This window comes from Daphnia carinata, chromosome 6 (assembly GCF_022539665.2).
Source record: "Daphnia carinata strain CSIRO-1 chromosome 6, CSIRO_AGI_Dcar_HiC_V3, whole genome shotgun sequence".
Classification (NCBI taxonomy): Eukaryota; Metazoa; Arthropoda; class Branchiopoda; order Diplostraca; family Daphniidae; genus Daphnia; species Daphnia carinata.
In genome coordinates, this window is record NC_081336.1 from 7,901,256 (window position 1) to 7,918,454 (window position 17,199).

At 39.3% G+C, this 17,199-nt stretch overlaps 3 protein-coding genes and 1 long non-coding RNA gene across 5 annotated transcripts; 1 reads left to right on the top strand and 3 right to left on the bottom strand.

The window, feature by feature from the left end:
* Positions 1-227: 227 nt before the first annotated feature.
* LOC130702121 (phosphatidylinositol 3-kinase regulatory subunit gamma-like) lies at positions 228-3,830 on the bottom strand. Its single transcript, XM_057523790.2, is given in 8 exon segments — positions 228-1,109; positions 1,172-1,607; positions 2,834-2,903; positions 2,906-2,922; positions 2,985-3,136; positions 3,200-3,368; positions 3,440-3,615; positions 3,676-3,830. Coding segments are annotated over 8 exon segments (1,920 nt in total). The 5' UTR covers positions 3,709-3,830; the 3' UTR covers positions 228-242.
* Positions 3,831-4,072: 242 nt separating this feature from the next.
* Positions 4,073-9,978, top strand: LOC130702490 (trafficking protein particle complex subunit 8-like). 2 transcript variants are annotated; one of them, XM_059495884.1, is made up of 24 exons: positions 4,073-4,320; positions 4,379-4,543; positions 4,603-4,796; positions 4,855-4,952; positions 5,013-5,169; positions 5,308-5,583; positions 5,646-5,873; positions 5,949-6,055; positions 6,129-6,380; positions 6,443-6,633; positions 6,704-6,831; positions 6,901-7,086; positions 7,146-7,333; positions 7,408-7,535; positions 7,603-7,793; positions 7,857-7,980; positions 8,056-8,485; positions 8,542-8,683; positions 8,777-8,870; positions 8,929-9,131; positions 9,204-9,289; positions 9,356-9,454; positions 9,527-9,613; positions 9,683-9,978. In XM_059495884.1, exons 1-24 carry the CDS (start codon positions 4,149-4,151, stop codon positions 9,933-9,935), a joined length of 4,179 nt encoding a protein of 1,392 aa, XP_059351867.1. In that variant the 5' UTR covers positions 4,073-4,148; the 3' UTR covers positions 9,936-9,978. The 2 variants fall into 2 exon arrangements, with proteins under 2 accessions (XP_059351867.1, XP_057380139.1); XM_057524156.2 differs by having other exon boundaries at positions 4,074-4,320; positions 8,545-8,683.
* LOC130702492 (uncharacterized) lies at positions 9,959-10,453 on the bottom strand. Its single transcript, XM_057524157.2, has 2 exons — positions 10,354-10,453; positions 9,959-10,283 (listed from the first exon to the last, which is right to left on the bottom strand). Exons 1-2 carry the CDS (start codon positions 10,367-10,369, stop codon positions 9,979-9,981), a joined length of 321 nt encoding a protein of 106 aa, XP_057380140.1. The 5' UTR covers positions 10,370-10,453; the 3' UTR covers positions 9,959-9,978.
* Positions 10,454-16,060: 5,607 nt separating this feature from the next.
* On the bottom strand, positions 16,061-16,857 carry LOC130702635 (uncharacterized). The gene is made up of 3 exons (XR_009004382.1): positions 16,757-16,857; positions 16,445-16,681; positions 16,061-16,378 (listed from the first exon to the last, which is right to left on the bottom strand). It is a non-coding gene; the product is annotated as an uncharacterized LOC130702635 (long non-coding RNA).
* Between the last annotated feature and the right edge of the window lie 342 nt (positions 16,858-17,199).

The window sequence follows — 17,199 nt, forward strand, 5'->3', positions numbered from 1 at the left end:
CTGGCAGGAGCCAGACTTGGCATAAAATCTGGGACAAAGAAAAACTTCTTCTAATCGTAGTTGGTACCATCGAACTGAATTGAGGTAGGTGAAAATTTCCGTTTGGCGAAATCATAGACCATAGACAATGTTACTAACAAAAATGGTAGTAAATGGTGGTTGTTATCTGGTTTTGAACGTTAAACTGACGAGCTGTTCAGTCTCCCTGAGATAACAGGGACCGCAGTATTGTACGACACATATTAATCCAAAGTGTTGCCTGCGATTCCTTGACAGAGAGAAGATGACTGATTGGTTTCAGTTGGTTGGGGTCCGTGCAGCGGATAGGCCAGAGTGGTGTTCATCTTAGGATTGAGTTCTTCGAGCGAATGGCCGGCATAATAGACAACTAAATCGTTTAGCGTTGGGAAGAAAAGGTACGGCTCTGTGAAACCGAAGCCTCTCTCGGACCGATAAATCAAGATGTGACCAAAACCTTCTTCCACAGCGCGGCAAGCAATCGTCAAAGCAAATGGAGCGCCTGCACTACGTCGGATTAAAAATGTTCCATCTGCTTTTCCAGCCAAGAGAGACTCAGCAGTCGAACGCGAGCAGTCAGGGAGTAACCATTGTTGACTGTCGGCATGAACACTCGATGGGTTCTGTTGTATGTAAGCTATGACTGTTGATAGAAATTTCGTTTGTAGGAAATCTCTGGTTTTACACAGCTGAATCAATTCCGGTTTTAGGACATTTATCTCACGGTCTAGATTCCGGCTTAAAACCACCTGCACACGTAGATTCTCTTGCAATTCTTGGCGTGACTGCTTCAGCTTGCTCGTCTGGGATTTGAGGAATGTATGATTTTCTTTTAGGCAGTAAATCTCGTGACGGTGAGCCTCGCGTTTAAACTTATCGTGCAGGAGGAGCTGTTCGTCAAACATGAGAACAGCGACGTCAAAGGCATCCGATGCCTGTTTCCTGAATTGAATCTCCTGCAAACACCGGGAATAATCGTCGTGATACAGATTGTACAGGCGAGACCGTTTTAAGTATTCAAGATGAGCGCTTTCTAATTCCTTTCTCATTTTTCCCAGGTCGTCGTTGTTGCTGGCTTCCACTTCTTCCGCCTTAATGAAACGCACAAACATGAATAAATCAAATCTTGGTAACTATATCTAACTATACTTACATTTTGAAGTCGCGAGACCGGATAAAGTAATTTAACTTTCAGCATTGGGTTATACTGTTCGAGCGAGACGGATTTGTAATATTGGACAAGTTCTGGTATGGAGTTAAAGCGATAGGTTTCGGAAAACCCGTAACGGCCATAACGATCGCGGGAAATCTTGACCAGCTTATTACGTCCACCTTTACGCAATGTCAGCGTATATTCTCCGGCTTTCGAGGAAGCGTCACGGACGAGAAACGTTCCGTCAGGAGTATCTTTCATGAGATCTGCAATTTTTTCCCGACTAGCGCTTCCCCAATACCATTCTGCTTCGCTTAAGCCCAGCTCACTGGCAAACGGTATCGGTGTACTAGATTCGTTTAGAGCTGCTTGAGCCGTCCGGAGATGGCCTTTTGGTGGTAAAGTGGGTGGTGTTTCTGGTGTTTGCATTTTGTTGCTTAATTTACAACACAAGCGAGCAAATTCTTCGATCCAAAAAGCACCATCATTGTCATCATTACTCTACTAAAAAGGTACATATTATGTTACTAGATTCTAGTTTGACATGTATGTAAGTGATAGAAATACGTTCTTACGTTATCAGCTTTGCAGGCGTCGCGCTGAAGGAGAGGAATTTGCAAATCAGCTCACTATTCTGTTTTCCAATTCGTTTTTCAAAGCATTTAGAAGTTGGAGAGCTGTTAAATTAACACCATCTCAAAAGTGAAAATACCGCCTAGCAATGTAGCTTTAGCACAAGGAGTGGCAGTCTGTTATGAAGTACTGTGAACAAGAGAAGTATAGATGGCTGAACACAGTTCAGAGGTTTCCTGTACCATAACCACAAAACCACGTAACAATATTCGTAATTTAGAAGTTTATAATCACGATTTTGAGAAAAGATATTAATCGTCAACGTCCGGAAGAGAAGGATAACTCATATTTCCGGAAATAAAAAGGATTTACTTGTGTTTTTTTACTGGAGGCAATTGAAGTGCAAATGATGGGCTGCTTGACTCTACTGCGCAAGCATAGAACATGTTTATTGTCCCTATTTATGAATATCGTCTTTAGGTCATACCAAACGGTCTAATGGATTTGGTGACTTGATGTTAATGATTTTGCATTTCATCGAAAACTTACAGGATATTGGTGTGGAAATTTTCTCTTGCATGAAACTCTTGAACGAAGTAGAAAATTTAGCAGCCAATCACCCAAGACTGGAAATGGTATGAGCTAAGTAAAAACAAAAAATGCTTCTCTGACGTAGCAATTATTTTCCCAAAATGGTTTTAGCTTCTGGGTAAGTATGTAAAACGCTGTTACGATTATGCGTGTTGGGTTAGTCCTCATTGAGCTGCATACGGTGCGAATGATCTCTAATATACAATGTATTAACCAAAACAACCACGATAAACATCTAGACAAACAGAGGAATGTTATTCAATTTCTTCCGGCCCTTTTTTTCGTCTTTATGCTCCTATTTCAAATGGATGAAATGTGCATGCATAGAAAGAAAGACAAAAAACAAATTACTACTGGTTCGATAGAATGGATGTAGAGCAAAAAGTCTTAACATCCGTAGGAAGAAAAAAAGGAGGAAAAATGTCCAGATGGTGAAATTAATCGAAAAATTTGCGGTTGGGATTGGCGTTAAACAGCTTAGTGCGCATCTCAGGCAACATTTGACCAGCAATCATCTCCAAACGATTTTCCAATGTGTTATTGACCCGAATACGTCCGTGGAACGCGCAAGTTCAACTCCTCCACAACTGTAAGACATTAGAACTTCAAATACAAACATGAAATTCTTATCGCTAATGTAATATCTTACGTATCAGCTGGAAGGAAGTTATCTTTGGCAACATTAATCTGGCATGGTTTATGCATAGCCTCGCTGTATTTTGCAATCGCTTCAGGCAGTACACTTTCTACCAGTTCCAGGTCAACTTGACGACACCTGATGGTTACTACAGGCTCCATAATCTAAACCAATTATAATACTTTTGGTTCAATTGGGATACTTCATGCATTTTGTTTTTTCAATACCTGGAACAATGCTTGAATAATCAGATCACGGATGACCCGGGTGTAATTGCTGTGATCAGCACTAGATTTAGCAAGCCTTGTCCGAGATTCAGCCAAAAGATTCTGAATGTGCTGTTGTTGAGCTTGCAGAACCTTCAACCGTGCCTGATTCAGCAAATTGGATGATTGGCTAGAAAGGGCAAGAAAACCAACCTGTAGTGAAACATTGCTAATTTTTTGGTTTCTAACCTGGATACTCACATTTTTTTTTGGAGCTCAACCTGTTTTTCCTTTCGTTCATAGAACTCCATGATCTTGAGACGTTGCTGTTGGACCAAACGACCCTTTTCAATATTGAACTCTTCTTCAGCCTTTGCGTCGATTTCTTCGACTTTTTCGTTGGCTTCTTGCTCGATGAAGCCCATCATTTGCTTGATCTGTTAAGTTATTCGCGTTAAAGCCATTATTCGTAGGTAAATAGAATAAAAGCGTTTCACCTGTTTTTGAACATCGCTATCTGTGAGTGCCATTTTGTTGTTTCAGACGGTTTCAAATAAGATAGGAAATATAGTCAAACTTGAAACTTGACTTAAAAAGTCTAGAATTTGAGAAGTGTGTTGTAGCTGACAGCACTTTGCACAAATGAACGAAAACTCTTGTCTCGAGTCAGCTGACTAGGTTTGTCATGTGACAGCGAAGTACTTGGTGGCCATCTCGCGTCTATTAATAAATCGTATAAAATTATACAGCTTTGTTTGATATTGTTTTTAAAATAAGTCACCAAAATTTAAGAATGCTGAAAAAAACGTTTTTGAAAATTATTTTGTTGCTATTATTTTGTCAATCGGATGAAATTTAATTAATGATGTTCAATTTGGATACTAGATGGCTTTCAGTTTACTTCTGCTTGTCACAAAAAATGACAGCTGAAAATTTGCAATGAAATGCTGATATCAATCGTTACAAGAAAATGATGATGCCGATCAACGCAGTTGGAGGACCTAGTGCCGCAGAAGTGATTCAACAAGCATTTAATCCAGCTATTGCCGTTCTAGCCTCACCCGATGTTGATGTAGTATGCAGCAAAAACCGACTTACGTTCGTGGAACTTCTGCAGCCGTTTAGTCGACTCTCTGTCGAAGGTATAAAATGTCATCATATAAAAATATAACATGAACTTCAGGAATTATATATTCTTAGGCCAAATAAGAGATGTGAATCAGGCCCTGCACTCTGTTACCCACTTCAGGTTAAGTGTCAGAGACATTACATGGAGACCTGCCTCTTCAGTTTTGGCGAGGCGTTTGCTTTCAGAAGCTGTTACCAATTTTCCAGTCAATGAAAACAAGGTTGCTGTCATTGGAGGTAAAATAATTGACGTCTTTTATTTGTTGAATTTGAAAACTTTCAAAAATTGGCTACAGGTGCAGACCCTATTGAGATAAACCCTCATACACCATGGTATGACTCATGGAGAGAAACACTGTGGAGTTGTTTAGATATGACTGACCATGATTTTGCTCGGCACTACCTGGCTACACTACTTGTTGTATCCTCTTCTCATCCTAATCCCTTGGAACAGTTTCAGCAACTAAATGACCAGCTCACACAGTTAATGGTAATGAAGATTGTTTTTTTTTTTTATTACAGCTTTTCTATTTCTTTTTTTCATGTAGTCAAGCAATGGTACAGCTGATGGACCTAGGTGGTTCAACATGATGTCTTTACGCTATCACGTTCTTGTCCATGATGCGTGCGATGGAGATGCGTTTAAGTAAAGAACAAATTATTGATGATATCAACATACCTTTAACTAATATCTGAAAATTTTTAGAGCAGAGGAATTGTTGCAAACTATGAGAAATGCTTATGGATCCCATGGCTGCCAACTGTTAGTAATTAACTCGAAACCGAAGAAAGGATCAATAATAGAATCAGGACTACCAGCACCCGACCCTTGGCTTCGATTTCTTCCAAGAAAAGCCAGCAAAGTAATAACCTTTTATATAGTTTTTGCTTTTGTGCAAAATTCACATTGCATATAACTTTGTTAAAGCGTTCCATTTGGAAGAAGGTAAAAAAAACTATGCCACAATTGAACGGTATTAACGCTAGTTATTATTTTGCAGTTGGACGTTTCTACTGAGGGAGAATCGACCGTAGATGGAGTAGAGACGGGAGAAATGGATTTTCCAGTGAAAGTCGTGGAAGGAACAAATCCACAGTCGTTGGGTTCTCTACCTAAAATACCGCTAATGGATGCACTGCAAGAAGCCATGCAAGAAATCAACATAAATTCCGTTTTAGCTCCTTCTGCGTCGACTTCGGCCCTCTCTTCGCTGACTCGAGATGACAAAATAAGTACTCAAAACAACCTAGGGTTGAGCCAGAGAAGTGCCGTGGAGGTAGTATCTTATGTATTTGCTGTGCATATGTTTTCATACAGAAAAATCTACATTTATAATAGATCAAAGATGACCCTCTCAATGCCGTACTTGGGAGTACGGCTACGCGCGTTTCGTTGGATGAAGCAGATGGAACCGGTCCCATTCTCGCTTCAAGTATTACCAGCGAGCTTCATGGCGGATGCCTTACAACAGAAGATTTGGATCGCATCCAGAGCTTAATCAACGATTTTTGTCTTAAAAGTCTTCTTCCTCACATAGAACGACAAATGAGACTGCTAAACGAATCTGTAAGTTTAGGTCTAATAAAGAGCACATTTTTTTGCTAATGAAGGAATGACTTACAATTATGTGGGACATTCCAGGCTTCATCACGGAAAAGTACTCATCGATCGTTGCTAAGTGCCACCAAACGCTGGTTCGGTAGTAATCGACCTGGCGGTGTTCAGACACCCCAAACTGTAGCTGTGAGGTAAACAGCATGGACGATAAATTAGGGAAAATGCACTGAACAAAAAGTCAAATTTTTTTTTTACTTTTTACAGCTACCATCCTGAATCAGTTCAGCTGCAGGTTCGTCGCTTAGGTGATTTGGCGTTTCTTGTAGGGCACTACGATTTGGCCTACCATTCCTACCATTCGGCCAAAAAGGATTTTGAAGCAGATCAAGCTTGGCTCCATTACGCTGGGGCTATGGAAATGGCTGCTCTCTCCGTGTTTTTACAAAATGGCCAAAGTCGGAACGTCCCTTTTCATTATTTTGACAAGTCGTTGACTACATATCTACAGACTTGCAAGTCAGTTTTTCTTACCTTTTCAAATCAAATCACCTACACCTTAGTAATTTTCATATTTCTAGAATGCCATATTGGGCAACGCGCTGTGCAGTGTTGGCTTCCGAGTGCCTTAAAGCTACTAATCAGTATAGTGACGCTGCACTGCAACTAATTCGACTAACCAGTGAAGACGCTGACTTACGAAGTGCCATCTTGCTTGAACAGGCTGCCCTTTGTTTTCTTCGGTCTGCCGTCAAGCCCAACTCCTCAGCGGGTAATAATTTAAATCCAAGCTTGGGGTTTCTTACAGGATAATTCCCGAAGTAATTTCCCCCTAAATTTAGATGCAGCGAAGCCTAACATGGTACCACTAATTCGGAAATACGCCTTCCACATGATACTTGCCGGTCACCGGTTCGGCAAATCTGGACAGAAACGCCATGCTGCTCGCGCTTATCAGCTTGCCTTGCAAGTATACCCTTTTAAGTCGCTTTACTTAAAATACTTCTAGATCTCTATTGGAAAAATATTCATTTTTTAGGTGTACAAAGGGCATGGATGGAGCCTAGCTGAAGATCACATACACTACACAGTAGGACGCCAGTGTCTGAATAGGCAACAAATTGAAGCAGCTTGTCATGCATTGGCTGCTCTTTTGAAACCAGATTCTATGCAAACTGCTGCCCAACAAACGGCCTATCTTAATGAATTTATCCACGTGCATCAGGTATTGGAATCGTATTTTTCACATTTTAATGTGTTAGCTTATTCCTTTACCGAAAACAGTTACTAAACAAACACCGAGAGAGCGAAACCAATACATCGTATACTCTTCCCATATTGCCTCTGCCTGTGATCGATAGCAACCAGATCAGAGTATTAGTTGACACAAAAGAACCTACGGAAAATATGTTTCCACCTGTGTCGGAAGCCACGCACGTCACCTTCAACGACGACGAAGTTCATCATGCAAAGTACTGTTTATACTACAGTATTGGATTTTTAATGCGTACGATCGTAAATTTTTATATTTAAACTATTTTTAAAGGTGGACGAATATGGAGGAGAAACTGGTGAATTCGGCATTTGGCACAACGCATGCTGTCTTCCGACCTACCAATCTTATTTTTTCTCATACGACCAACAATATGGTTCATCCACAAACGAATTGTGATGGTGAGTAATTCAAAAGTGCAGATTTGGTCGTTACCCTAATCTATTTTTTTCTACATTTCATTCGAAGACCTCGTTAGTTTTGAACTACCACTGACCAACCCTTTGCGCATCCCTGTCCAGTTGTGCGACGTTCGTCTAGTGTGGAATTTCGCGGGAGGTGATGGTAACCTATCAAATCTACTCACGGCGACCGAGAATCCCTTGGTGACCACTTACATCTTACCTAGGATCGTGCTGAATCCTTCTTCTTCCCATAAGGCATGCATTTCAGAAATTACCCATAACATGAGACGAAATTTTACTGTTAAATTAAAAAATCAGATAATCTTGAACGTGAAACCCAAAGCCGAGGGAATATTGACTATCGAAGGAGTCGCTTTCGATCTTCGACCGGTCAATGTTGAACCGTCTGCAGCGGTAGTTGGATTAGTGTCATCTGTGCCAGGCAAGGGAACATGTATTCTATTTATGTACTTTTTTTTAAATTCATACTAAATAATGAACAAAAATGTATTCTTAGGTCGGGTAATGTTTAGTTTACGAGGGCCAAGGTTGAATACGACACAACAAGAGCGTCAAGGCAAAGTATATGCTACCGACAAACGACTCTCAATACAAGTCGGGCCCCGCATGCCTAAATTGCAAGTGCTATTCCGCTCGCTACCGGAATTTATGTTTAGCGGTGAAATCCGACCGGTCGTGGTTGAACTTTCCAATCTTTGTCCTAACATACCCATTTCCAATATTATGATTGCTTCTAATGATCCTTTGCACGTCGCTTTCGACGTACCACGCATTGACAACATCAATATTCGCCACGATCAAGTTGCGCTCTACCGCTGGGATCCTTCTCAAAAGTCAACTACCATATGGTTGAAAGGAACGGAAAACGTCGGATTGACGTCATTGGATCTCATGTTTTTCTCCACTAATCCAGCCGTAAAAGCCAGGTATTGTAGGTTTTGTATATATAATTAATAAATACTTGTAATATATTTCCCTCAAGAAGATACCGGCTTCTTCGCCATTGTTCAAAAATTTTCGTCTCGTCGTCTTTAAGCCTGGCTGCTTGGGTTCAAAGAGTTCCTAGTGGAGAGGATCGCACCGAGACTTTAGCTGCGCAACTCCAAGTTCGGAATCTTAGAGATGTAATGTAGTTTTAAATAACATAATTTTTTTAAAGTCTCTGAGTCGAAACGTACGATGAAACAATAACTAATTTTATAACGTTTTATAAACAGGCGGATGACACATCCCTCAGTGGAATTGAGATTTCTCAGGTGGCTCTTCTTAGCAACCGCTGGCTGTTGCGTCCTCAGCAGTCAACAATTCCGGGTGCGATTTTTTAAATACTTCAAACTCAGGAAAAAAAATTTTAATATACTTGTTCTAGGTGGAGTCCTTCATCCTCAGGAAAGTCTCATTGGTGTACTGTTGGCTATTCGTGGAAAGGAAAATATAGAGTATTGTGAAAGCGCTACACTAAAACTACCAAGCCATGGACGAGCTGTCGATTTCAAACAGGGACCTTACAGAACATTTGTCAGAGAATTTCAGAGGGATACGCCAAATACAACTTTGGTTGTCTGCTGGACGGTAGCTGACTACAACATGATCAATCTAACTAACGTGAAAAAAAAATTATTTATTCTTTTCCACTCAATGTAGGCTACACAGGCTTCTGAAGATGGATTTGGTACTCTAATCATAGAAGGTCAACATTACTTTGGGTGGAATTCACATGATATAGCCAAGTTTGAGACCTATTATTTTGTTATAATGTGTGTATGACCTTTTTACCAAAAATTAATTTTTTTTAGCTCAAGTTCACCAGACACTAGCTTTAAGCTACCACAGCAGTTGGTTTCATACTCAATGGAATATTCACCAAAGGTGTATCACGATTTCAACAAGCAAAGGTAGTTGCTTTTTTTACAAAATGTATTGAAATGTATAATCACTTTCACCGATGACATTGAATTTCCTTTTAGGTTGTGTGTAATACCAGTCATTCTTTATCTTTACAACTGCTGTCAGAAAGAAATTGATGTTTCTTATTCTGCCAATTTCAATATAGGGTAAGCTTTATATATATTTAAGTTGGTCTATTTGTTGCAGACTCAGATATAGATGCTTATTATTCTCAGGAAAACTCCACGCGCTTCTCAATTGTACATGCCTGAAGCAGCTTCACCACTATTATGGATAGGTCGTGTGCAAGGGAATATTCATGTGAGAGATACACCGGAAGCGGTTCACTTAGCTATAGCAGTTTCAAGACCTGGTGCCTATAGTCTAGTTCAAGGGTTACACATAGATGGAAGAATATTGGATCAAAATGTTAAAGTTCCAAGTTCAAAAATTGAGTATACATTGGTTGTTTATGACAAGGAGGTTTGATATTGTATGATGTAGGTGAAAAATAAACTTGTTCAGATTTTAATTACTGATTCCAGTTACCAAGAAGCTTTTCAATTGAAGGATACATCCACTCATCTTTGGAAAGATTTCGAGCCACTTCGTTAATTTTTTTCAGTCTTTCTTCATGAGCTTCTAGTTCTGTGGAAGATAGGATCTGTGAGATGTATCTCTCAAAAGACACTTTCATGAAGGCCTGATCTGTTTTTTCCTTCTCACTGACACCTAGATCCATCTCACCACGGCCTCCTGCCCCTTGAGTAACTTTGGGAGGGATTTCTTGCTGACCAGGTGACAACATCAAAGTTCTTCTTAAGTTGGCTCCTAGCACTGTAAAAATAAATAGTAGTTTAATGATCCTACATCATTTTTACTGCTAATTAATTTCATTTTGTCTTACAGCTGTTTTGATTCATTGTAAATATCACAGATCCATTTAACGGACTTCAAAACTAAACAAAAACGGTACAAACAGGCTACTCGGACTTCCTAGAAATTCAGTATTTTTTGTTGAAAATGCTTAATTGACTTCTGCCAGTATTTTACCGAGAACGTCAGAACAGCAATTAATTATCGGAGTATTTTAGATATGGCAATGATGTATGGCAATCCACTTTACCAAAAAAACGGCCTTTTTTTTGTTTTACTGCTATGCCATCTAGCGGTCAGATTTTTGGTTAATTCTCTGCATACACTCGGACGGAAAATCGTGCTTATTTAGTCGTGCTTATTTAGTCTGTTTGTTGGGCTTATTTTGAACGCTGGCCGAACATAATTTCCAGCGGACGGCGCTGCAAGTTCACCAGCCTCTAGCGGCTGAAATCAAAACTATTTTTTGACATATGATTCTTATTGTTTACTTTGTTGTTACGTTGAAAGCGTGTATTTGAGTTTACTTCGTCGGAATAGCTTGTTGTTTTTAACTCCACCCCTACTATTGATGTGCAAATTTTACGCTGCTTGTTACCAACACAAAATGTAAGTTGAAAGTAATTGAAATAAACCTTCAAGAACTTCTAACAAGGTGTGCTATTTGCTATAAATATTCCGCAAGAATTGGATCTCCTGTTTACTTTTTTCTGGTCATAGCCGTATCTGTTCCACTATCGCCTTAATTTTGATGGCTATCAAATTAAGGGGATGGTTTTGAAACATTTGCTTCGATTATTACGTGTGCGGTAGTGCTTTGAAGTGTTATACAGGTCGTACCTGACAACTGAACTTTACGAACTTTGAAAGACCATGTTATATTCATTTACTATAGTTTACGTTTGAAACTACGCAGATCTTTTGTAACTTGTGAAGGAGAACATAGTTCATTTTTTAAATTTTCGAAATTTAAATTTTTAGTACAACTTCCGGTTTGAAAATGCCTAATAACTCACTATTTGTTGGTCTGAATGAAAAAAGAACCATATTTTCGTAATCCTCGTGAAATTTGGGGTCGAATCCATGTGTCAGTAGGAAATACCCGAAAATCGTCAAAAATCGCAAATTTCCCTGAACTATAGTTCAGGAAAAATCGCGATTTTGGCCAAATTGGACTTTTCGCCAAAAACAGGTCAAAATAGGTCAGACACACCTTAAATTTTACGAGGATCACGAAAATCATATTCGTTTTGTTGTGGGCCCACTATTTCTGGAGATATAGTCTACTTCCGGTCACTTCCGGCAAATTTTTTTTCAACTTCGCAAAAACTAAAAAATGAACATTAATATGCCAAACATTTTAAGCATTTTGATCATATATGAAATGGTGTAGTGGCTTCTTTCGTGCTTGTTTTGTTATTTTACTGTTGGTTGATCGCGCGAATTGATATACTTATGACACTACTTCGTTAACGGAGACTACTAGCATTATGTATCACGCTAATTGGAAGGTATACCTGGTAAATATAGATCATAGCATGAAGATATACCACATACTATTATTATAACCTTATCACGCACGGCCATCTGATGTATAGTCAGGTTAGCTAGCCTTTTTTCTGTTTTACTGCTATCGCCATCTAACGGTCAGATTTCTAGTTAATTCTCTACATACATTGACCTAATATTTCTGCTGCGTCGCGCGGCTCCTAATATGGTGTGGTTGCAAGGATTTCCTTCAGTGAAAATGAGTAATGCCAGTAGAAACTCTTCATTTCTTCACAAAAAAGTTTGGCTTAAGAAAAAAATAAGACTTCTTTGGATTCAAAAATGATAGATCTGTGAGTATACATATGACTTTCGTTACTTAGATATTAATAAAACTCACTATCGAAAAAAAATACTCTTTTTTTAAAACAATTTTTACGATTTTTTTATGTGACACCAAGACATGGCAGACATGGATTGGATAATGTGGTTACTTGAACACTGGATTTGCAAATGCAGAACAGCTGACTTATGTTTCACATGTCAGTTGGAGATTTTACAGGCAAAATTTCTAGTAAATCAGCATTTGGTACCATCTTTACTATAATTTTATACAGTATCCTGCATGTCAAGTTTACTTTAAACGTAACACTTTCACATACATGACACAGCCAATTTTATCCGTATTTGTTCTGAGTTTGCTATTAGGTTGTCTTATTGGAATTGTAGTTCTTGACTGGGATTCGGGTTTGATGTTGCAGGTGTTACATTAATTGATTAGGTTCTTATTCACTTCATTTCTTTCACAACATTTCAAGGACCAATTTCTTCTTCTTAAAATCTACTTGTAAGTAAAAATGAAGGTTTTATATAATTATGTATTATCTACGTAACTCTTTCCTATTCAATAGGAAAGGATTTTGTTCATTCTGGGAACGTATCAACGATGGAAGCTCCAATGGGATGTGTCGTATGTTGTACGTGTATATATCAAGTATGTTATCATTTCCAGTTGTCTCTTCTGAAGCTACTCTCAGAAGAATATGCTAAGCAATCAATTCAAGAATCATATAAGGTATGAAATATGTATATGAAACAAGAGTTTTTATGCTTAATGGAGTTTTACTATCTTATTATAGATTAATAATAAATTTTGATCTGAAAAGGTTCCTTGTTTGGGGCAACTTACTGAATTAAGTATTATGATTGGATACACTACATGGAATTTCCATACGTTATTCACATTCTCATTTAAAAACGGTATTAATATTTAAAAAATTGAAGTGCATATCTGGGCTCCCTTCCTTTCCGTAGCCCCGTTTCCCCTTGACTCATAATAAGCCCGTAGGGGGTCATGCCCCTACTGTACGGTATATATAAAAATAACATATACCGAGGTTTGGAGGGCTCTGGCCGGAAAGGGGACGTGGGCTGGCCGCTTAGTCCGATGATGTGTTCACGGAGGGCGACGTGGCTACCCACAAATCCGAACTAAAGGTTAATCGCTCCAGTAAAAATGTTCCAAATCTTCAGCTCTTCTTCCGGCTTCTCTTAGCCAATCACCGGGTAATCTCCCCGGTGGGTCAACAAGGCAGTGTCTCCCCCTGCCTGGGTTGACGGCAACTTTTGAAAGGGCTACTGTGCCTTTTTAAAGTTGCATAAATAAATCTACTGTGCAGAGATTCGTCAATAAAAATTTTTTTTAAAAATAATTTTTGCAATAATTGTTTTATTCATTGTCTGTATTCATTGTATACGCACATTACATTCATCAACTTCTTTTTATGTTCAATTCATCTTTCTTCATTGTTGTTGCCACCTTTGATGGTAAGCATTGTTTCCATTGGTTTATCATTTAGTTGTAAGTATTCAATTATTATTTACATTCTTTGGATTCTTCAGTTTAGTTTTAAGGAATAACGTGTAATACCTGGATATTTTCTGAAGTTATTTTGTATTTGTATTTTGTTCTACTCGTATGGGAATCGATCCCCAGACATTTAGCGTGCCACGCCGATGCTCTAACATTGAGCCACGAGATATATCTAAGTACTTTGTGATCGCATATCATGTGTAATCGTCTAGGATGTTTATGCAGTCTTTCACAACTATATGTTTATCTTTCTATTGCTTTCATAAGGTCTATAGCTCTGTGGTAGAGCCTTTAGCTGCGGTACATGTTACCCTGGGTTCAAACCTCAGTAGATGTATAAAGATGAAGCACAATATATGTAGAAAAGAATATTGCATTTCAGTTTTATTCTAAGTGTAAATGCAAGTCCGCAAGTGACTAGAAAAAAGCCAACTTCACATCATATGATTCATGGCTCATTGGTAGAGCATCGGCGCGGTATGCCGAACAGCCAGGGTTCGAGGTAAGAAGTCTGTGGTTCAAATCCCAGTCTAGTATAGTATATATAGCTGAATAATAAAATACAAAAGTATATAGTGTAAGACCATTTTTATTGTCCCTCCTTCCACCCACATATCCACCACTTTAACATACGTTTCAAAGTACAATACACAACATACAATACATACACAAATACACTTAAAACTAACCCGTTGGCTGCCACGCCACCTATCTACAATAGCTACTGTCGCTATCAAAGGGATAGCGACCAAGGGGCCGGGTGGGCCGGGCTGAGACGGCGATAAGACCTTTACGGAAATGCACATCCCAGGTCTACATCGCCGTCTCGATCAAGGGATTCCCTGTGGTGCATTGCCTGGGGCCATTCGGCCAATCTTGGGCAGTGGCGCTGCTCCACCCCATGGCAGATAGACCATGGAGCAGAACAGCGCGGCCCGTCCCTGTCAAGCTACAAAAAAAAAGGGGATCAAAGTGGGTGGGTGGCAGCCAACGGGTTAATTTGCAAAACAATACAACATGAAACAAAACACAACCATACCATGAAGACGAGGCGACCACGAGGTGACGAAGGGGCGATAGGGGAGGCGAAGACGGGACGACGGGCGAGGCGAAGAAGGGGCGACGGGCGAGGTGAAGACGGCGCGACCACGAGGCGAAGAAGGGGCGACGGATGCGTAGACGGGACGACGGGCGATGCAAAGTCGGGATGACGGGCGAAGCGATGACGGGACGACGGCCGAAGCGAAGACGGGATGACGGGCGAGGTGACGACGGGCGTGGCGAAGACGAAGAAGGCTTTGTTCTAAATCACAAAAGTAAAGAAAAAGAACTAGTTAGTGGGAAATATAAGATTGTTGTTGTAACCAAATCTTGAAAGCAATTTGACTTACTTCTGCTGTCCGATGGCTAGAAAGACTGTAGGGCCAGCAAATAGGCAGCAGGCGGCTAAGAGTTGGCAATTCTATGGTTGAATGTTCAATTTAAATAAAAAAGCAAACTATAAGAGGCATAAGAGAAATTCAAAATACCAGTAGAAATTGTGTTGAGGTACATGCCTGTGTCCGTTGGTAGATTAAGTAGACATTACAACTGCCAAAATGACTGTCATTACAGTTGACACTGCAATGAAGATGAATATGGTGCACCACTCAGATCACGATTGACAGGAGACCATGAGTGGTTAAAGGGTAGAAGAACGATACTATGGTATTCCTACCAAGAGGATTTGCATCTTTGGTGACATTTCTCAACGGGAAGTATTCTTTACAAATGAAGTTTCATGAGCTAAACCTTAAAAACAAAATCCGTCAATGAGATTCTGATAACAAAACATTAGTCTTATACCTCTCAATGAGCACTGGTATAGTTTGATGAATGCAACATAGTAGGTTGCTAATAGTTTTTTGGTTTGACAGCTGACATAGGTGATTAAAAGACATGTACCATAAACACCAAACATTCTGTGGGCTTCACTTCCAAAACACACTCAGGGATGAAAACGTACAGAGGCACCATTAGATTTTCTTAAGTTTTCCATTGGAATATGACATATTTAACAGAAACTTTCGAACACAGCTTTGACCGCTCCCACATAGTCAGCAAGTAAATAGAGGCACAGCAGCGTCATCTTGTTTTAAAATTAACAAACGAAAGATTCATAAAAATTGAAAATCTTGCTTTTTCGATACGGGAACTGCACTGATGTGAACTCCATAAACATACTTTTGGAGCGTGAATCCCTCCCCACCCACCCCCATATTGGCTACTACCATTTCAATTTTATTTTAACAAATACAGCGACCAAAACCACGAACGGCATTTTTAAAATATAGCGATTTAACATGTTTTTGAGCCCGATTTTTTTCACTGTCTTTTGTTTATTTATCCAAAAACCTAGACATTTCTAGGAAAATACATGATTTGGGTTCACAGTTCAACAAGGATGCTGATTGCGCTTCACACACATCTAGAAATTTCGCAAGTTGACCTATCTCTGGATTGTTAGCTAGTCAACATCTGTATGATAATACAATTTTCTTTTTTTGAACAGCTACAATGGCATTTCGGTCATAAGATCCACGGAAAAATTTCCCCATTGAGACAAGGACGCCAATTGTGCGTTATCTTGTGCCTATTTTCAATTAAATGGATACGCCGCCACTTTTCTGCTCGGAAGAGCTCACTTTGGCCTGGACTATTTGAATGGTGTAATTAATATACATTGCATACATTAGATTGGATCAATTACTTTTTGGCATACATTCTTTAATTGTGTGAGGCTGTCAAATCGTCGACAGGTGGTATATAAAGGAGTAGATCACCTAAGAGCTTGCAGACTCATCAATAAACGCAAAACTATTAAAAAATTATAAAGATGGCCTGAAACCAAATTGTAAAGAAAATTAATTTTAGTTTCCAGCACTTCAGTACAGGTATCATCGTCAGCGTGGGCACAGGTGATTTTTCCATGTTCATTGTTTCAGGTCACCAACTTCTACTAGATGAGTCAAGAAGAAATGTGGTTACACGAACAGTAAATTAACCACACAATTCAACTGATAGATAAAAATACCATGATGTGTGGAAGTGAAATACACCACATCACAACTATTCAAACTGTCAGAACATTCACCACCAATGCAAAACATTTTCTGATTCATTGATCTTCATCACCTAGCCTATACCAAGAAAACCAAACACAATTAGTGCAGAACATTTTGAATTTTAATAATTCAATTTAATAATTAATTTTTCTTAAGCCAAACTTTTTTGTGAAGAAATGAAGAGTTTCTACTGGCATTACTCATTTTCACTGAAGGAAATCCTTGCAACCACACCATATTAGGAGCCGCGCGACGCAGCAGAAATATTATGTCAATGTATGTAGAGAATTAACTAGAAATCTGACCGTTAGATGGCGATAGCAGTAAAACAGAAAAAAAGCTAGCTAACCTGACTATACATCAGATGGCCGTGCGTGATAAGGTTATAATAATAGTATGTGGTATATCTTCA

Coding starts and splice junctions, on each gene's coding strand:
- LOC130702490 (XM_059495884.1), top strand. CDS start 4,149: ATGATGATGCCGATCAACGCAGTTGGAGGACCTAGTGCCGCAGAAGTG. Junction 7,087..7,145: donor AATTTATCCACGTGCATCAG/GTATTGGAATCG, acceptor TACCGAAAACAG/TTACTAAACAAACACCGAGA. Junction 7,981..8,055: donor ATTAGTGTCATCTGTGCCAG/GCAAGGGAACAT, acceptor ATGTATTCTTAG/GTCGGGTAATGTTTAGTTTA.